General features: G+C 44.7%; 2 protein-coding genes across 2 annotated transcripts; both read left to right on the top strand.

The window, feature by feature from the left end:
- Positions 1–6,509: 6,509 nt before the first annotated feature.
- Positions 6,510–16,119, top strand: vsig8b (V-set and immunoglobulin domain containing 8b). Its single transcript, XM_014171950.2, has 8 exons — positions 6,510–6,660; positions 7,109–7,200; positions 7,678–7,847; positions 12,115–12,316; positions 12,861–13,013; positions 13,151–13,273; positions 13,390–13,528; positions 13,654–16,119. The coding sequence occupies exons 2-8, from the start codon at positions 7,119–7,121 to the stop codon at positions 13,892–13,894; spliced, it is 1,110 nt and encodes a 369-aa protein (XP_014027425.1). The 5' UTR covers positions 6,510–6,660; positions 7,109–7,118; the 3' UTR covers positions 13,895–16,119.
- A 2,959-nt stretch (positions 16,120–19,078) lies between these two features.
- On the top strand, positions 19,079–20,775 carry tas2r202 (taste receptor, type 2, member 202). The gene has a single exon (XM_014171953.2). It carries the CDS (start codon positions 19,275–19,277, stop codon positions 20,250–20,252), a length of 978 nt encoding a protein of 325 aa, XP_014027428.1. The 5' UTR covers positions 19,079–19,274; the 3' UTR covers positions 20,253–20,775.
- Positions 20,776–21,826: the final 1,051 nt, after the last annotated feature.

Below are 21,826 nucleotides of genomic sequence, written 5' to 3'. Positions count from 1 at the left end.
TACCGTCATCCTCAGCATAGCCTCCACTTCCTGCTTCACGGGCTTCTTTCGGGCCTCGGGAATCCGATATGGCCTCTTTCATACCGTTTCCCCAGGCCGGGTGCGGACGTGGTGTTCAATGAGGGTCGTGCAGCCTGGCTTCTCAGAGAACACCGTTGTGTTCCGATCGATGAGCTCCTGAAGCGCTTGCTTCTGGGCCGGGTCGAGGTCCTCATTGCTCGGAACCACCACTGGTAGCGTTGGCGTCCTGGGTCCCGACCATAACACGGCCAAGGCTGTCCTCTCGTGCCACTTCTTCAATAGGTTCACATGGTAAATCTGTTGGGGTTTCCATCTTCCCAGCAGTCGTACGCGGTAATTGACGGGTCCCAGCTTCTCTATCACCTCGTACGGCCCGTGCCATGTTGCCAGGAACTTACTTTCTGCCGTGGGGATTATGACCAACACCTTGTCTCCCACCTGGAATTCTCGGGGCTGGGTTCCCCGATTGTAGACCTGGAATTGGGCCCATTTTTATGTTTTTATTTTTTATTTCACCTTTATTTAACCAGGTAAGTTCTCATTTACAACTGCGACCTGGCCAAGATAAAGCAAAGCAGTGCGACAGAAACAACAACACAGAGTTACATGGAATAAACAAGCATACAGTCAATAACACAATAGAAAAAAAGAAAGTCTATATACAGTGTGTGCAAATGGCAAGAGGAGGTATGGCAATAAATAGGCCAGAGTAACAAAGTAATTACAATTTAGCAGATTAACTCTGGAGTGATAGATGAGCAGATGATGATGAGCAGATGATGGTGTGTAAGTAGTGATACTGGTGTGCAAAAGAGCAGCAAAGTAAATAAAAACAATATGGGGATGAGGTAGATAGATTGGGTGGGCTATTTACAGATGGACTATGTACAGCTGCAGCGATCGGTTAGCTGCTCAGATAGCTGATGTTTAAAGTTAGTGAGGGAAATGTAAGTCTCCAGCTTCAGTGATTTTTGCAATTCGTTCCAGTCACTGGCAGCAGAGAACTGGAAGGAAAGGCGGCCAAAGGAGGTGTTGGCTTTGAGGATGACCAGTGAGATATACCTGCTGGAGCGCGTGCTACGGCTGGGTGTTGTTATCGTGACCAGTGAGCTGAGATAAGCATAGACTTGTAGATGACCTGGAGCCAGTGGGTCTGGCGACGAATATGTAGCGAGGGCCAGTCGACTAGAGCATACAGGTCGCAGTGGTGGGTGGTATAAGGCGCTTTGGTAACAAAATGGGTGGCACTGAAATAGACTGCATCCAATTTGCTGAATAGAGTATTGGAAGCTATTTTGTAGATGACATCGCTGAAGTCGAGGATCGGTAGGATAGTGAGTTTTACTAGGGTAAGTTTGGCGGCGTGAGTGAAGGAGGCTTTGTTGCGAAATAGAAAGCCGATTCTAGATTTGATTTTGGATTGGAGATGTTTGATATGCGTCTGGAAGGAGAGTTTACAGTCTAGCCAGACAGCTAGGTGTTTGTAGTTGTCCACGTATTCTAGGTCAGAACCGTCCAGAGTAGTGATGCTAGTCGGGCGGGCAGGTGCGGGCAGCGAACGGTTGAAGAGCATGCATTTGGTTTTGCTAGCGTTTAAGAGCAGTTGGAGGCCACGGAAGGAGTGTTGTATGGCATTGAAGCTCGTTTGGAGGTTAGTTAATAACACAGTGTCCAAAGAAGGGGAAGATGTATACAGAATGGTGTCGTCTGCATAGAGGTGGATCAGGGAATCACCCGCAGCAAGAGCGACATCGTTGATATATACAGAGAAAAGAGTCGGCCCGAGAATTGAACCCTGTGGTACCCCCATAGAGACTGCCAGAGGTCTGGACAACAGGCCCTCCGATTTTACACGCTGAAGGCTATTGAGTCTGCCAATAAGAATACGGTGATTGACAGAGTTGAAAGCCTTGGCCAGGTCGATGAAGACGGCTGCACAGTACTGTCTTCTATCGATGGCCGTTATGATATTGTTTAGTACCTTGAGCGTGGCTGTGGTGCACCCGTAACCAGCTCAGAAACCGGATTGCACAGCGGAGAAGGTACGGTGGGATTTGAAATCGTCAGTGATCTGTTTATTAACTTGGCTTTTGAAGACTTTAGAAAGGCAGGGCAGGATGGATATAGGTCTGTAACAGTTTGGGTCTAGAGTGTCACCCCCTTTGAGGAGGGGGATGACCGCGGCAGCTTTCCAATCTTTTGGGTTGTCGGACGAAATGAAAGCTAGGTTGAACAGACTGGTAATAGGGGTTGCAACAATGGCGGCGGATAATTTTAGAAAGAGAGAGTCCAGATTGTCTAGCCCAGCTGATTTGTAAGGGTCCAGGTTTTGCAGCTCTTTCAGAACATCTGCGATCTGGATTTGGGTGAAGGAGAAGCTGGGGAGGCTCGGGCAAGTAGCTGTGAGGGGTGCAGAGCTGTTGGCCGGGATTGGGGTAGCCAGGAGGAATGCACAGCCAGCCGTAGAGAAATGCTTATTCAAATTTTCGATTATCATGGATTTATCGGTGGTGACCATGTCGCCTAGCCTCAGTGCAGTGGTCGGCTGGGAGGAGGTGCTCTTGTTCTCCATGGACTTTACAGTTTCCCAAAACTTTTTGGAGTTAGAGCTACAGGATGCAAATTTCTGTTTGAAAAAGCTAGCCTTTGCTTTCCTGACTGACTGTGTGTATTGGTTCCTGACTTCCCTGAACAGTTGCAAATCACGGGGGCTATTCGATGCTATTGCAGTCCGCCACAGGATATTTTTGTGCCGGTCAAGGGCAGTCAAGTCTGTGGTGAACCAAGGACTATATCTGTTCTTAGTTCTACATTTTTTTAAAGGGGCATGCTTATTTAAGATGGTGAAGAAATTACTTTTAAAGAATGACCAGGCATCCTCGACTGACGGGATAAGGTCAATATCCTTCCAGGATACCTGGGCCAGGTCGATTAGAAAGGCCTGCTCGCAGAAGTGTTTTAGGGAGCGTTTGACAGTGATGAGGGGTGGTCGTTTGACCGCGGACCCATAGCGGATGCAGGCAATGAGGCAGTGATCGCTGAGATCCTGATTGAAAACAGCAGAGGTGTATTTGAAGGGCCAGTTGGTCAGGATAATATCTATGAGGGTGCCCATGTTTACGGATTTAGGGTTGACCTGGTGGTTTCCTTGATAATTGTGTGAGATATAGGACATGTAGCTTAGATTGTAGGACTGCTGGGGTGTTAAGCATATCCCAGTTTAGGTCACCTAACAGAACGAACTCTGAAGGTAGATGGGGGCAATCAATTCACATATGGTGTCCAGGGCACAGCTGTTAGCTGAGGGGGTCTATAACAGATGGGACAGTGAGAGACATTTCTGGAGAGATGAATTTTTAAAATTAGAAGCTCGAACTGTTTGGGTTTAGACCTGGAAAGTATGACAGAACTTTGCAAGCTATCTCTGCAGTAGATTGCAACTCCTCCCCCTTGGGCAGTTCTATCTTGACGGAAAATGTTGTATTTGGGTATGGAAATCTCTGAATTTTCGGTGGCCTTCCTAAGCCAGGATTCAGACACGGCAAGGACATCGGGGTTGGCGGATTGTGCTAAAGCAGTGAGTAAAACAAACTTAGGGAGGAGGCTTCTGATGTTAACATGCATGAAACCAAGGCTTTTTCGATTACAGAAGTCGACAAATGAGAGTGCCTGGGGACACGCAGGGCCTGGGTTAGCCTCCACATCACCCGAGGAACAGAGGAGGAGAATTTTGAGGGTACGGCTAAAGGCTAGCAAAACTGGTCATCTGGTACGTTGAGGACAGAGAATAAAATAAGCAGATTTCTGGGCATGGTAGAATAGATTCAGGGCATAATGTGCAGACAGGGGTATGGTGGGGTGCGGGTACAGTGGAGGTAAGCCCAGGCACTGAGTGATGATAAGAGAGGTTGCATCTCTGGACATGGTGGTCATACTGGGTGAGGTCACCGCATGTGTGGGAGGTGGGACAAAGGAGGTATCTAAGGCATGTACAGTGGGACTAGGGGCTCCGCAGTAAACTAAAACAATGATAATTATCCTAAACCTTTGCCTCGTTATGTAGACTCCATCTATCACCAGGCCATGATGAGTCTCCCCCTGTTGGCTGACCTGCTCTATTCCACAATATGCAAACTGATTTTCTTCACATGCCTACCTGTAAAAAGAAAAAAATGTTGGTAATGGTTGACAGTTACTCCAAATTGATTGAAGTAAGTCAATTTAAAATCCATATTTCAATCTCGTTATCCAAATTTCAATCAGCTTAATATCTACATTTCTATCCAAATTTAAATCTTAATAGTACTAATTTCAATCCATTTATTATCCAGATTTCAATCAGCTTAATATGTCATATCTCACAATCACACAAATTTCACATCCACATTCACTTAGTACTATTCCCAAACACACTCGGTAAGCTCACTTATTACCCATGTGCAGCTTCAAATAATCTCTTGTCGTTACTTGCTATGCACCATATGTATCTCCTGATTATCCAGATTTCAATCAGCTTAATATGTCATATCTCACAATCACACAAATTTCACATCCACATTCACTTAGTACTATTCCCAAACACACTCGGTAAGCTCACTTATTACCCATGTGCTGCTTCAAAGAATCTCTTGTCGTTACTTGCTATGCACCATATGTATCTCCTGTACATATACTGCTGGGGTGGCAGGTAGCCTAGTGGTTAGAGCGTTGGGCCAGTAACTGAAAGGTTGCTACATCAAATCCCCGAGCTGACAAGGTAAAAATCTCTCGTTCTGCCCCTGAACAAAGCAGTTAACCCACTGTTCCTCGGCTGTCATTGTAAATAAGAATTTGTTCTTAACTGAATGTATTCAAAAACACCTTGTGTTATTTGTAGTGGTTGCAGACCACGTAGACATTTCATATAAATGCCTACAGACAGCTGTCAGCGGGGCTTTCGATGGTACCCTCTTCTCATAAAATAAGACTATGGGTACCTTTTATGCATTACTCACCTTGATTACATTTTTTATCATTTATTTTTATACAAAGTAATTTAAATTGACTTACTGAAATCAGTTGTGATCCCTCAATTGTTTGTGGATGATGTGTCTCCTCCTGGGCAGCTCACAGTAAGGGTCTGGTCTGGGCAGGTCTCGTTGTCTTTTGGTCCCTCACGCTTCATAAAATGCGCCACCGGTTTTCCTCGCAGACCCCAACTGGAAAGCTCCGCAGGCAGAATCAATCATCCAGTTCGTGACACCAAATTGTTGTGGAAATTTGTATACAGGGACACTCGAAGTCAATCTTAAATGAATCACTCTTTATTGTCAGGAAGCTGGAGAGGTCACAGTCAAACATAGATGCATAAAGTACCGGTCTGAAGTGAGTTCTAACGGGGCAGTCCCATTAGTTCCCTTATATACTGACAAGTTATATTTGCATGATTTAGCTTATTCATCATTCATAATTAATATTTGCTTCATTCATGTGACGACCAAAACTGGGTCATGCATGTGACAGACTAATACGTCATGAGGCTTCTTCTCTCTAAGCTGAGACCTTGAAACTGAGATATCCTTTCTCCAAACAAGGCTCTGGGCGTACTGCCAAATTGTAGATATTGATAATGAGGATTCGTTTAATCAGTCACTTGCAAGAACACAGAAATTAGTTTATAGAAAGCACAAACAGAACACAGAAATGTGTTATTTGAAAAGCATAAACACACCCATTACAGTGTTTTGTGTCAAGCTTGTGGTCATGTTGCAGAAGTGTGCAGGAGGGAGAATCCTAGATATGAGAAGTGTGCAGGAGGGCATGAGACAAAGGAATGTGTAATATCGGTGGAAACGTTGTGTGTGTTAACTGTAGGGGTACCCATGGTGCTGGAGATCAGAAGTGTTCGGTGAGAGAAAGGCAGGTTGAGGTTGCCAGGATCAGAGTAGTACAGAAGGTGTTGTATGCTGTGGCAGTGAAGAGAGTAGTAGAGGAAGATAGGTCCAGGGCGAGGAATCCTAAGAGAATCCCCCGTGAGTAGGCCGAGCCCAATAGAGAGTGATAGGAATAACATGTGCTTCAGTAAGGTTGGTTACTTAGCGTTCATAGCCATGATTATCAACTGCACCGCAGAAATGGAACGTAAATCACAGACAATAATTGTTGTGGTGGCAGCTGCGGAGAAGTACTTGGGTGTACTACATTTTCCTGCAGAAGAGCACCGAGGTGTGTTGAACGATAATGTCCCATCCTTCCCGGCTGCCAGCCTGGTGTAGGATAAAATAGGGCCAAGTAGTAGTGAGGTTTTAATGGGTATAGGGTTAGTTGGTAGGGCAATTTCTTCTTCCCTTTTCCCATCCTTTTTTTTTCTCCCCTTTCTGTGTCACAAAATGTTATGAATTCACACTCCAAAACAGTAGGCTAATACACAGCCCACACAATAGGTGGTGGCATGCACCTCTAACATATGTTTGCGTACCGCCATAATATTGTAGAAGAAGAAGCAGAGGAAGGACTGTATGGAAATAGAGAGGGTGTGGCCTGAGGTTACAGTTTCAGGTGAGAGTAACTGAAGGGAAGGGAAGCAAAGGTTTTGTGCTGTTCCAGTCTGTCAGGACTCTTGGAAACGACTTTACCTTTGGAATATTGCTGAACAGAAAGGTAATTTGTATGAATTAATTGTTTGATTGTTGTCTTGAATACTGATAAAATATTATGAATATGAGCTGATATAATCGAGAGTTAAATATACAAATTCCTCACTCAGCAACAGCCATTAAGTTGGAGAGGGGGATAATTAACACTTACGTAAAGTACAGTTGGTTATATTGTAGAGTATATGTCCTCTTTGTAGTATTCCCTCCCTTAGTCTTGGACAGAATGGACATATGCCATTCTGTCCAGGGTTATCTATCCCCCTCAGAAAGAGTGCCCCTCAGAAAGAGTGAGCATATTTTATCGTTGTAGTTTCAGTGCATGATAAAGACTACCTATCTGTTAGCTGAGTAATTTTTCCTCATAAAACTATATTAAAATCACAATGAGGAAGTACACATTCAAACAATTCAGTTAATAATTGTAATCATATTTCTCTTGATGTGCCATACAGGTTTACCAATATGGTCACTATGCGAAAGTGCCTTACATGCTCAAGACTACAGTTGGCTGTGATGTTTGTGCTAACAGTTTATCTCAACACAGGTGAGTTGTCAAATAAATCAGGGTTTCCTAACCTAGTCTCCCCATGTTATCCATTATGTTGGGCCCTTCTAGCCTACACTGCACAAGACCACATTTTCGTTTAATTCATATCAAGGTTTTTCTGTCCATTTATCTTTGTCAGGGGATGTAAAATGTGCCTGTGTGACAGGCATTGACTGTACATTCCTACGCAACAGGTTTATTTCACTCAATGTAAACAATAGTGGGGTGGAGCCCAGACAGTGTCCCAGGTCATAACAACATCAGTTTCTGCTGCATCCAATAGCCAGTGTCTGTCCTACATGTACCTGCATGTTGGATATGTCAAATGTATCAGTAATGCATTTACACTTCTGTGAACTGCCAATGCAGTTTTTCCCCATTTAGAAGTTGTCACTTTAGTCTGTCCCTGCCTGAGGGACTCCACGTTCTTTGTAAGTGTCAACCCTGAATGTGTGTTTTTCTCTGAACCCTCAGATGTCACAGAGGGTATTCAGATAACATCTACAGGGCCTCAGACCATTCAGAAAGCCCAGGGGGTGACAGTCATGCTGGGGTGCACCTTCACCCCTGCCCCCTCTGACATAGGAGAACTGGACATTGAGTGGTACAACGTCCGTCCAGACATGACCCAGAAAGACCAGCTGGTGAGACTACAGAGCAGGGGACACAGGGGATCCTTGATATGGATAACTTATGGGGAGGGTTTGGAGATGAAACATTACATTTACATTTACATTTAAGTCATTTAGCAGACGCTCTTATCCAGAGCGACTTACAAATTGGTGCATTCACCTTATAATATCCAGTGGAACAACCACTTTACAATAGTGCATCTAAATCTTTTAAGGGGGGGTTAGAAGGATTACTTTATCCTATCCCAGGTATTCCTTAAAGAGGTGGGGTTTCAGGTGTCTCCGGAAGGTGGTGATTGACTCCGCTGTCCTGGCGTCGTGAGGGAGCTTGTTCCACCATTGGGGTGCCAGAGCAGCGAACAGTTTAGACTGGGCTGAGCGGGAACTGTGCTTCCTCAGAGGTAGGGAGGCGAGCAGGCCAGAGGTGGATGAACGCAGTGCCCTTGTTTGGGTGTAGGGCCTGATCAGAGCCTGAAGGTACGGAGGTGCCGTTCCCCTCACAGCTCCATAGGCAAGCACCATGGTCTTGTAGCGGATGCGAGCTTCGACTGGAAGCCAGTGGAGAGAGCGGAGGAGCGGGGTGACGTCAGAGAACTTGGGAAGGTTGAACACCAGACGGGCTGCGGCGTTCTGGATGAGTTGTAGGGGTTTAATGGCACAAGCAGGGAGCCCAGCCAACAACGAGTTGCAGTAATCCAGACGGGAGATGACAAGTGCCTGGATTAGGACCTGCGCCGCTTCCTGTGTGAGGCAGGGTCGTACTCTGCAAATGTTGTAGAGCATGAACCTACAGGATCGGGTCACCGCCTTGATGTTAGTGGAGAACGACAGGGTGTTGTCCAGGGTCACGCCGAGGCTCTTAGCACTCTGGGAGGAGGACACAAGGGAGTTGTCAACCGTGATGGCGAGATCATGGAACGGGCAGTCCTTCCCCGGGAGGAAGAGCAGCTCCGTCTTGCCGAGGTTCAGCTTGAGGTGGTGATCCGTCATCCACACTGATATGTCTGCCAGACATGCAGAGATGCGATTCGCCACCTGGTTGTCAGAAGGGGGAAAGGAGAAGATTAATTGTGTGTCATCTGCATAGCAATGATATGAGAGACCATGTGAGGATATGACAGAGCCAAGTGACTTGGTGTATAGCGAGAATAGGAGAGGGCCTAGAACAGAGCCCTGGGGGACACCAGTGATGAGAGCACGTGGTGCGGAGACAGATTCTCGCCACGCCACCTGGTAGGAGCGACCTGTCAGGTAGGACGCAATCCAAGCGTGGGCCGCGCCGGAGATGCCCAGGTCGGAGAGGGTGGAGAGGAGGATCTGGTGGTTCACAGTATCAAAGGCAGCAGATAGGTCTAGGAGGATGAGAGCAGAGGAGAGAGAGTTAGCTTTAGCAGTGCGGAGAGCCTCCGTGACACAGAGAAGAGCAGTCTCAGTTGAATGCCCAGTCTTGAAACCTGACTGATTAGGATCAAGAAGGTCATTCTGAGAGAGATAGCAAGAGAGCTGGCCAAGGACGTCACGTTCAAGAGTTTTGGAGAGAAAGGAAAGAAGGGATACTGGTCTGTAGTTGTTGACATCGGAGGGATCGAGTGTAGGTTTTTTCAGAAGGGGTGCAACTCTCGCTCTCTTGAAGACGGAAGGGACGTAGCCAGCGGTCAAGGATGAGTTGATGAGCGAGGTGAGGTAGGGGAGAAGGTCTCCGGAAATGGTCTGGAGAAGAGAGGAGGGGATAGGGTCAAGTGGGCAGGTTGTTGGGCGGCCGGCCGTCACAAGACGCGAGATTTCATCTGGAGAGAGAGGGGAGAAAGAGGTCAAAGCACAGGGTAGGGCAGTGTGAGCAGGACCAGCGGTGTCGTTTGACTTAGCAACGAGGATCGGATGTCGTCAACCTTCTTTTCAAAATGGTTGACGAAGTCATCCGCAGAGAGGGAGGAGGGGGGGAGGGGGAGGAGGATTCAGGAGGGAGGAGAAGGTAGCAAAGAGCTTCCTAGGGTTAGAGGCAGATGCTTGGAGTTTAGAGTGGTAGAAAGTGGCTTTAGCAGCAGAGACAGAAGAGGAAAATGTAGAGAGGAGGGAGTGAAAGGATGCCAGGTCCGCAGGGAGGCGAGTTTTCCTCCATTTCCGCTCGGCTGCCCGGAGCCCTGTTCTGTGAGCTCGCAGTGAGTCGTCGAGCCACGGAGCAGGAGGGGAGGACCGAGTCGGCCTGGAGGATAGGGGACAGAGCAAATCAAAGGATGCAGAGAGGGAGGAGAGGAGGGTTGAGGAGGCAGAATCAGGAGATAGGTTGGAGAAGGTTTGAGCAGAGGGAAGAGATGATAGGATGGAAGAGGAGAGAGTAGCGGGAGAGAGAGAGCGAAGGTTGGGACGGCGCAATACCATCCGAGTAGGGGCAGAGTGAGAAGTGTTGGATGAGAGCGAGAGGGAAAAGGATACAAGGTAGTGGTCAGAGACTTGGAGGGGAGTTGCAATGAGATTAGTGGAAGAACAGCATCTAGTAAAGATGAGGTCAAGCGTATTGCCTGCCTTGTGAGTAGGGGGGAAGGTGAGAGGGTGAGGTCAAAAGAGGAGAGGAGTGGAAAGAAGGAGGCAGAGAGGAATGAGTCAAAGGTAGACGTGGGGAGGTTAAAGTCACCCAGAACTGTGAGAGGTGAGCCATCCTCAGGAAAGGAACTTATCAAGGCGTCAAGCTCATTGATGAACTCTCCAAGGGAACCTGGAGGGCGATAAATGATAAGGATGTTAAGCTTGAAAGGGCTGGTAACTGTGACAGCATGGAATTCAAATGAGGAGATAGACAGATGGGTCAGGGGAGAAAGAGAGAATGTCCACTTGGGAGAGATGAGGATTCCAGTGCCACCACCCCGCTGGCTCGATGCTCTAGGGGTATGCGAGAACACGTAGGCAGACGAGGAGAGAGCAGTAGGAGTAGCAGTGTTTTCTGTGGTAATCCATGTTTCCGTCAGCGCCAGGAAGTCTAGGGACTGGAGGGTAGCATAGGCTGAGATGAACTCCGCCTTGTTGGCCACAGACCGGCAGTTCCAGAGGCTGCCGGAGACCTGGAACTCCACGTGGGTCGTGCGCGCTGGGACCACCAGGTTAGAGTGGCAGCGGCCACGCGGTGTGGAGCGTTTGTATGGCCTGTGCAGAGTGGAGAGAACAAGGATAGACAGACACATAGTAGACAAGCTACAGAAGAGGCTACGCTAATGCAAAGGAGATTGGAATGACAAGTGGACTACACGTCTCGAATGTTCAGAAAGTTAAGCTTACGTTGCAAAAATCTTATTGACTAAAATGACGAAAATGATACAGTGCTGCTGGCTGGTGGAGTAGGCTAGCTAGCAGTGGCTGCGTTGTTGACTTTGAACGTGTAGCTGGCTAGGTAACCTCGATAGTTTCAGTACTACCCCTTGTCATGATACAAAGCAACTTTGTAGCTAGCTAGCTAACATAACACTAATCAAGACGTCCTTGTAATGTATTTAGTTTCTACAATGCTGCTCGTCGGTAATAGTTGGCTGGGTTAGGAAAAATGGCGTCGCGGGGGGACGGAAATAGCTGGCTAGCTGACCTCAATGGCTGGCTAGCTAACCTCGGTAATTACTAGACTACACAATTATCAAGCTATGACAAAGACAACTAAGTAGCTAGCTAGCTAACACTGCACTAGTCAAATCGTTCCGTTGTAAAGTATTAGTATCTACAGCGCTGCTAGTCGGTAACGGTTGGCTAGCTAGCAGTGGGTTAATGATGACTAGGTGTGTTGACTAAGTCTGGCGCCGCGTCGCGGCTGGCTAGCTCACCTCGATAATTACTCAAACTACACAATTATCTTAGATACAGAGACAGCAAAGACAACTATGTAGCTGGCTAACTAACACTAACACCGCACTAATCAAGTCGTTACGTTGTAATGTAATAGTTTCTGCAGTGCTGCTAGTCGGATTAAGTTGGCTAGCTAGCAGTGATGACTAGCTAGCTAGCAGCTAGCAGTGTTGACTACGTTAGGATGACGAAGATAGCTAGCCTCGATGTTTACTCTAATTACTCTAAACTACATAATTATCTTTGATACAAAGACGGCTATGTAGCTAGCTAAGAAGAATTGACATGCATTATCAAATGAATATGTTAGTCTTAACATCCACTCATATAATTTAGGTCAGACTAGTCTTGGAGATCTTATCCTCACTGTTTCAGTAAAAAATCGTGTTCTGAATATGTGTTATCAATACTTGTGTTGTGTAGTTTTTGTCATTGAACTGACTCTATCTCTTAGATCTTATCTTATTCAGGAGGGAAAAAAATGCATTATGGGGACCCCAGCTTGTCTACCAGGATGAACTTCACAGGAGCCCCCGTACTGGGAGATGCATCCATCTCCATCTCTGCAGTGAAGGTCTCAGACACAGCCACCTACCAGTGCAAAGTCAAGAAAGCGCCGGGTGTCGACATGCGAAAAGTCACTCTGGTGGTGATCGGTGAGGAAAGCCGCCCCTCCCAGGCTGGTTTCTGTTTTACCAGTTTCATCATTCCACTGTTTTGTGTCTCCTGTTTTTAAATTTGCTCTCTCACTGAGATGGAATGTTAACACCCTGTTAACGCCTTGTTATCTCCGATACTTTCATCCAGCAGCCACACCTCTTTCCTTTGTTCCTATCAATATACCCAATTTCCTCTGGTGGAAATACACTTAGAAGAAATCAACACGTTTACACAATGGCTCATTTTGCTATTGGTTGCAAAAATGCTTATGTACAGTACAGGGGCACAACTTTGGTTTTAGAAGCGGGGGGGAACATAATTATATATATTTTTTGGTCCAGTCGGATAAACACACCAAACAGCCTACCCGACCACTCGGAGGCATCCGCATGGTCCTAAAGCACCTTGCTTCGTTTTGTATCACATTCCAATGATAATACTGGTGGGGGACTAAAATGCAATGTCCCCAGCGCCCCTGGTACAGTACATCAAAGGAAATCTTTCCAAAGACACTGTTTTACCTCTATTCTCTTGCACCAGTCCCTCCATCAATGCCTAAGTGCTGGGTTGAAGGTGGCGAGGAGAAGGGGAGCGATGTCTCCCTCCGATGCAAGTCCTCCGTGGGATCCAACCCCATCAACTATGTCTGGACCAGAGAGAGTGGAGGGGCCATCCCGCCCACAGCAACACAAAGTAGGAACCAAGAACCAAAGCCTCTAGATAAGACATGGCACACATAACCATAGATCTACTGTACTGTACATGTTGATATACTGAGGTGAGGTGTGGCTTGTAGCTGGCAGTGATTGTCTTTGTGTTTTTTTTTTTAGACTCTCAGACTGGAGAGCTGATGATAAGAAATCACTCAGAGAGCTACATGGGAAACTATCTTTGTGTGGTGTCGAATCCTGTTGGCAAAGCGCAGTGTACATACACCCTGCACGCATACAACCGTAAGTTTAAAACCACAAATGTCTTTATGCCTGTTAATTGGGAGAAAGAAAGTGAGAATGGTGCATATGTGTGGACGTATTCCTTGGAACCTGTCTGAATATCAGGACCTTTTTAGCTTCTAACAAGGCAGGGACCATAGCGGGTGCTGTGATTGGTGCCCTGCTACTGTTGCTCCTCCTCCTGCTTCTCATCTGGCTTCTGGTCTGCTGCTGCCACAAGCGTCGCTATGAGAAGGAGGTTGCCCATGAAATCAGGTATGAAATATGACATTCCATACATTCCAATAATTACATGCTGCAGCAGACAAACTGGAAAATGAATTTAACTCCTACCTTTCTGTGCTTCTCCTCCGTGGCCTGGCCCTACCCCTGCCCACCAGAGAGGATGCCCCAGCCCCAGAGAGTCGCCCCGCCAGCAGGAACTCCAGCTTCCGCTCGGTCCTAGGCTACCGCTCCCACCCCGGGGTGGTCTACAGCTCCGTAAGAAAGGGCCAGCCCAAGAGGACAGAATCAGGCCATAGCAGCATCTACACAGACAGGAGCAAAGGCACGCCCGCCCCCAGCGGGCAGCAGGCCCCTCCTCTGTTGAAATATGACAGCAGTTATGGCTACCCTGTGTAACAATGTTTTGGGTTGGGATAAGAAACCTCATCACATTTTTGAAGTGTCAGTTTTAGGACATTTTACCAAACTTCCGTATAAACAACTATCACATGCAGGCATAGACCACCACAGTGGAGGTGTCATAATACCCATAAAACCTAGCGGTCAAATAGAGAAATGGTTCCAATTGTTTTCCTCCATTTTTCCCATAGGGGATTTTAGAAACACTTAAAATAAGGTCTGTGTTTTGTGTAGGCTTACCCTGGCGTGACGTTTTGATAACCATTTAAATCTCTCTAGGACAAGGGGACTTTTATCAAAATATTTGGTTCTATTTACTCTGTTTGAAAATGCTAATTTGCATCAAAGTAGACATCATGCAAGACTACAAATCAGTGCAAGCTCCTGACACCTTTGCTAACAGGTATTGTGTCAGTTTTAAAACTTGCACAAGACAGTTCACAGAATTATCAGTTTAAAGAAATTTAGCACATTTTTTCAATTATACCTTTAGCTAACATGTAGATAGTTAATCGAGTGATTCTTAACTTTGCCTCGATTCAGCAGTTTTGTCCAGATCATCATGGTATTTGTTGTTCTTTATGATAGCCACATACAGGCAAATATATTGATAAAAGTCATCTTATCCAAGAGACATTTACACGGTTATCAAAATGTCACGCCAGGGTAAGCCTACACAAAACACCGCCCTTATTTTAAGTGTTTCTAAAATCCTCTACGGGAAAAATGAATGGAGGAAAAACGATTGGAACCATTTCCCTGTTTGACCGCTAGGTTTTATGGGTATTAAGATTCATACTGTGGTACTCTATTAAAGGATATGTTTTATGTATAATCTCGTTCCCAGCCAGAGCATGTGAGGGGAGTTGAGCGGTTGGAAATCCAGACAGGGAGCCTAAGAAGGAACGAAAAGTGCGAAAAGTGCGAGTGCGACACAATAGGCTGGTAGGGACATAAAGATCAACCTTTTGTTGTATTAAATCATTGTAGTCAATTATAGGCTGTGACTTACTTAGAATTAAATACAAAATAAACCCAAAAATTACTTATTAGTGCCTTTTACATTTTTTTAAATACAAGTTTGGCCAGTCTGTGGCTTCAGGCTCAGATGGTACCTGGAGAGCCAGCCAGCAGCGGAGACTACCCTCCCCACACTTGCAGAGCTACTGGGGATGCTAAACACCCCTTTGGCCACTCTTGCTGGGAAATAGGTAGGCCTAACGGTTTTTAGGCAAAATAACCAAATCAAAACGGAATGCTCCTTGAATGTGGGAATATGCCAGGCCTATTGGGCCAAAATCAATTATGGCCTGTTGTATAGATAATAGAACAAAACTACACTTAAGGTTTAAGAGATCAGATTTTTGTTTATAAAGACTTTGCTTCAATGATGTAGAGATAACAATGTTATCTCCCCACCTCGTTCCTTTCTTTTAGCATGTGCACGTAGTAAGTACACCATTATACTTTCAGAATACGTGTCTTTTCAGATTCCACAATGATTATTTAATTGTGGACACTATATCACCGCACTCCCTCTCTTGCTCTTGGTCCTCATCTTGGTAAGTCACCTTTATTAAGCACCTGTGTGTTTCATCAGCTTCTTTCTGAAAATATTTAGCGAACTCCATGATAGTAGCTATAGTTAGCAGCACACAAGTAGACTGCAAATGCATGCTGGGCCGGGCATGCCCTGAGCTTGTGAAGTGAGTGCTACTGGCCTGAGCTCTTGAAGTGAGTGCTACTGGCCTGAGCTCTTGAAGTGAGTGCTACTGGCCTGAGCTCTTGAAGTGAGTGCTACTGGCCTGAGCTCTTGAAGTCAGTGCTACTGGCCTGAGCTCTTGAAGTGAGTGCTACTGGCCTGAGCTCGTGAAGTGAGAGCGAAATTGGAGCCTGAGCAAAGCCCTACGCTCTAGCCTTTGGGAATCACGCTCCAGTCGAATTTGGAACGCTCTGCTCACATACTCTGTTCCCAGCCACTTCCACCCTGCGCTTAGCCTGGGGACTATTGGTGCAATAGTGCAATGGGTAATATTTTAGTCACGTGTTGCTAAATTCAGGATTTTGCAAATGAGAAAGAGGTTCTATTTAAAGTGTATGTCTGCAGTGAGTGTCAGATGTATGTTTTTAAATCTATGTATGTTTTCATTGCCCAGGAGACAAGTAACTCAAATGTTTGTCATCTTTTCTATAATTTCACAATAAAGCACTTTCTTTTTTTCTTTTTTTTTTACTAAGAACTTGTTTATCAAGCATGTGATTAATCTGTGTCACCAACTGAAAAAAGCAAATGACCCCACCCTCAACACGCCAAGCCAAATTCACAAGGGAACTCATTTTGACTAGTGATGCTGCAGATTTGATTGACAGACTTTCGTTGGAAATCTTTTTTTATGATGAGATGGAATAACATCATGTGCCAGTCAGATATGTGAATATGATATTGATTTTGGTAGAAAACGAGAGTATGAAGCAGACTGGCTTCAGAAGTAGACAGCTCAGAGGAGAAAATCTTGCAGAAAGTCTATGATCAAAGGAATTTTTCTACCTATGTAGAAGTAGTGTGGAATGTCTACAATGATTCATTTGGCTGCAAGGATCTCTGGGTTTTTGCTTTCTCTTTTTGGTTTGTGCATTTTCATACTATAGACCGGGTGTCAAACTCATTCCACGGAGGGCCGCATGTCTGCGGATTTCCAAACCTTCCTTGTATTTGATTGATTAATTAAGTTGACAAATTAGTAAGGAACTCCAATCACCTGATTGTCTAGGTCTTAATTGAACAGAAAACCCATAAACCAGCAGACACTAGGCCCACCATGGAAGGAGTTTGACATCCCTGCGCATAGAGCATAATATTGGATCTACTGCCGCGTTCAAAACAACTGGAAACTCAGAAAAATATGAGGTCAAATCATGATGTCAGTGATCTTCAGGTCAGAAAGTCAGAGCTCTAAAAAGAGGCCCCAAGTTGGATTGACCGTTGAAATCGATTTTTCCCACTCTGAGCTCATTTTTTTTGTTCTCAAGTTGGTTTGAACGCACTGAAGTCGGATGTCGAAGATTTCCAAGTTCTGAGTTCCCAGTAGTTTTGAACGCAGCATTAGTATAGCAGGGGTGTCAAACTCATTCCGTGGAGGGCCTAGTTTTTGTTATTTCCTTTCAATTACCCCGGAGACAACCAATTGTGACCTTAATTAGTGACCTTAATTAGTGACCTTAATTCATCAATCAAGGAAAGAGCGAAAACCCGCAGACATTTGGCACTCTGTGGAATGAGTTTGACACCTGTGACTTAAACGCAACATGTACAGTGTTTCATTAGCTGAAATAAAAAATCCCCGGAATTTTTCAAACGCACAAAAAGCTTATTTCTCTCAAATTTTGTGCACACATTTGTTGACATCCCTGTTAGTGGGCATTTCTTCTTTGCCAAGATAATCCATCCACCTGACAGGTGTGCCATATCAAGAAGCTGATTAAACAGCATGATCATTACACGGGTGCACATTGTGCTGGGCACAATAAAAAACTCCTGAATTGCTGGGCCTGGCTCCCCAGTGAGTGGGGCCTGGCTCCCCAGTGGGTGGGCCTGTGCCCACCCAGGCCCACCCATGGCTGCGCCCCTGCCCAGTCATGTGAAATCCATAGATTAGGGCCTAATTTATTTATTTCAATTGACGGATTTCCTTATATAAACAGTAACTCAGTAAAATCGTTGAAATTGTTGCATGTTGCATTTATATTTTTATTCAGTATAGATTCAAGCCTGCCACAAATAATTAAGCATGTTTTCATTGTGCCCTTGCCAAGCAGAAGGCTTTATTGCTTTACAAGGTTGACCCTGTAAAGTAGAGCTGTTCAATGTCAATCCTGGAGGGCCAAAACACTTCTGGTTTTCGTCCTCTCCTTCTAATCAGGGACTGGTTCAAACAAGGGACACCAGGTGAGTGGAATTAACTACCAGGTACTGAAGTGTTTCGGCTCTCCAGGACCAGATGTCACGAACTTCTTCATCATCCGATGATATAGCGAAATCGTCGTCTGAAAGTGTGGACCAATACGCAGTAGAGTTGGTGTTCATTTTCTTAATTTATTAAAGAACATTGAACACGAGAAAACAATAAGCACGACAAATGACAGTTTTGCAGGCTCACAAAAACATGCAATGCAAAAACAATCTCCCACAAATCACAAACACACCCTAATATATGGGACTCTCAATCAAAGGCAAAGAGAAAACACCTGCCTTCAATTGAGAGTCCCAACCCCAATTAATCAACTATAGAAACACAGACTACCTAGACTAGACATAGAATTACCTAAACATAGATCATAAACCAAAAACCCGGAAATACTAAATCAAACGCCCTTTTCCCAAAACACCACCCTGAACCACATAAAACAAATACCCTCTGCCACGTCCTGACCAAACTACAATACCAATTAACCCTTATACTGGCCAGGACGTGACACCAGAATTGAACAGCCCTGCCTTAAAGTGATGAATTAACACAGCATTTAAAGGTGAGCCAAAGGCAGGTTGTCCCCTTTATGATACGTAAATTGACCTTGTGGGACGATGTGTAAATCTGTGGCCATAGCTCCAGGAAGTACATTTGCATGGACACTGGACCTCCCGCCTGAGAGGTTTTGTTCAGTATCTGTGGTTTGGCAAACCTGTCATGCTGCAGTACTTCTCGTACAGTAATTCCACCGGATATACACACATCTTCACCCCAGGTCAATGGAAATACCCTGCCACCACTGCCTTTTGCCATCCCCACCATGCAAATACTATTGTGAATAGAGTTTGATGCTTCTTTATAAATTCCAATCAGGCTTCTCTGAAATCAAAGGGTCTGTGCCTCGACTTGCGATGCCGTTCTCAGTCAACATCTTCAGGCAACTTCTAAAAGCCAATCTTTTACCTTTTTTTACAAATATATTTTCATCTTCAATGCTAAGATTTTGAATCAGACAACCTATTTCAAGTTGTACTAAAAGAACCAAGAAAAAACATCAGACGCAAAGAGATCTTTTTCTGAGGTAAAGCTGCATCTAAAATAACCACACACAACATGATGTAAATGCTTACCTTGCCCTTGTGGACTTTAAAATGTTTTCCAGTTAATTTTCTATTTGTACATTTCTTCTACAGAGAACAGAAACCTCCTGGCTATGTGTTGGTCTGATTCAAATGAAGAAAACCCTTGACTGTCTGTGTTAAGTGAAGAATTTGAAAGTAAATGCATATTAAAAAAGCTTGCAAAATATGGTATTGAAATATTCGAGCACTACCTCCCCCTCAATCTCGAACACATCTTAAAACACCTAAAATTAGCTGGTGGACGTTGTTTAAAGAACCAACAGCACCATGCAAGGAGCTAATAAGGTGGCTATCTGGGTCATTACTGGCCTGATGGCCGTACTCACCATGTTCTTCAACCTGTTCATCTTCCTGATGAGCCTGAAGAGCTATAAGCAAAACAAACACTGGACCCCCTGTGAGACCATCATCACAGCCCTGTCCCTGGCCAATGGAGCTCACCAGCTGCTCTGCTATCTCTGGATGACCATGATCGAAATAGACAAAGACTGCCGACTGGAAGAGCTGTTCTACTCCTTAATGATATTGACAGTGTTCAGCCTCAAGTTCACCATCATGTGGACCACCTCCTTCCTGACCTTCTACTACAGCACCAAGCTAGTCATCGAGCCCATCCACTGCTACACCAAGATCCAGGAGGCCATCCTGAAGCACGTCACCACTGTGGTCCTGGTCATCCCTATGTGTGGTCTCAGCACGTGTCTGCCCATGCTGACTGTCCTCGTCCCTGAGAACAACACATCGGAAAACATGGACTGCGGTTCCATCATGCCTGATGACACCCCTGGCATGATCTATAACACTGTTTATCTAGTCCTCTCTAACATCCTACCAGGAATTCTGATGGTAAAGTGTTGCATATCCATCTCTGTTCACCTGGGCATCCATCTCCAGCACATGAAGGCCAGTACCAATGGTTCCCACGCACCCAAGCTGGGCTCTGAGATGCGGGTGATACGCATGACCCTCGCCCTGGTGGTTGTTTTTCTCTGTTTCATGGTGGTTGATCTATATGCGTACTATCAGGTGACGGTGAAGAAAGAGAATGCTATTCTGCTCTCTTTTCTCTTCACCTCCATCTATACCACTTTCAGTGCCTTGGTTCTTATCTACGGTAAGAAGACATTCTGGAAGGTTCTCCTCCACTCTTACAATGTCGGCCTGGATGAGTTTCCCTGTCTGTCCTGCCTAAAGGTGCCAGAGACCAAACGCAAACCCAACTCTTCTCACACAGTCAAACACTGAGTCATACCATGGTAGCCACAATGGTCTTGGGTACGTTAATTTAACATGTTGCGGTGAGCATTCTGGCACAAAAATGGTCACTGTGCATCACCCAGGTGGGTGCCCCACATTGGTGGTGATGAGGTGAGTTTCCCCCTGCTATGTAAAGCGTTTTGAGTATCTCTGTTAGAAGAAAAGTGCTATATAAATCCAATTAATTATTTGCATTATTATGTTTGGATAGTATGGATTTAGAGTCATCTGCTTGTCTGACCACTTAACTTCATCATTAGGTTCAATGTGTTGCTTGTTTTTCCAGGCATAAACCTATATTAGATATATAAAATAACATGTGAATAAGTAATATTTTAGCTAACAGCCCTGTCTCTATTGTTTACTGTTCTTCTCAGTATAATTAAGAATATTTTTCAATGAGGTGTAGTTATTAATTCATGAATAACCTGACTTTTGCCATTACAGATATTGATTAAAATATGTACAGTCCATATTAATATCATGGCTACTCATAGGGCTTTGCCATAGCCTACAATAAATGCCTCTTTCGCCTTTGTTGTTTCTCTCATCTCAATAGCTAATATCCAGTGTCAGTTTCTATCTTTTTCAGCTGAGAGCATAGCGAATGGGATTCTTATGGTTCTGTATATTCCTTTGACATCTATACCAAGGTCATTACTAGATAACAACCAAACAAGACACTCTACCAATCAAACTGCATTTGGAAAGGGTAGTTAATATTTGCTGAAAATCTGTACGATGTAATGTGGTTGCATACACATTCTGTATAACCTCTGTTCACAAACCATCTAGAATATTAAGGAAAATATGCAGGGGTGGAAAGCATACGTGTAACGATCGTCGTGCAGGAAGGAAGAAGTGGACCAAGGCGCAGCTGGGAGCGAACTCATGTTATTTATTACAGACTGAAATAACACGGTCAAAACAGAGAATAAATGTATCGCTACTGCTCCAACAAAAAGAGACAACAACCCACAAACATCGTGGGGGGAAAAGGAACTTAAATATGATTCCCCAATCAGAGGCAACTAGTGACAGCTGTCTCTGATTGGGAATCGACAGAACCCAACATAGAAATACGCCCCAAAGCAAGGCTATACCAAAAACATAGAAAATAAACTATAGAAATGCCACACCCTGACCAAAATAGAAGAGTTCACCTGGTCAGGGCATGACAATACGGAAATATCCTACTCCAGTAGAAGTATTATTACTTTAAATACATTTTACTCAAGTAGATTTAAAATTACTGGTGTAAAAAAAACGACTCAAGTAAAGGCAAAAAGTAGCCCATTTAAAAAGTACTCAGAGTGAAAGTAATTGAGTTACTACTTTATATAAAAACCTTAATAATTAGCTACTTTCGCTAAGGTTACTTGAAAGTTGTTACACATGATCTTTACCATGCCATGAAAAGGAAGAGAGGAAATTAATGTACAGATGGAATTTATGAGTTGCTAAGGTAAAAAATTAAGGATTTGTAAAAAGAATATACTATTAACATTTGAAAATAAATTAAACATTCAAAGCAATTAAAATGTATTGATAAATACATACCC

This window comes from Salmo salar, chromosome ssa24 (genome assembly GCF_905237065.1).
Source record: "Salmo salar chromosome ssa24, Ssal_v3.1, whole genome shotgun sequence".
NCBI classification, from domain to species: domain Eukaryota; kingdom Metazoa; phylum Chordata; class Actinopteri; order Salmoniformes; family Salmonidae; genus Salmo; species Salmo salar.
This window is presented reverse-complemented; position numbering and strand designations above follow the sequence as displayed.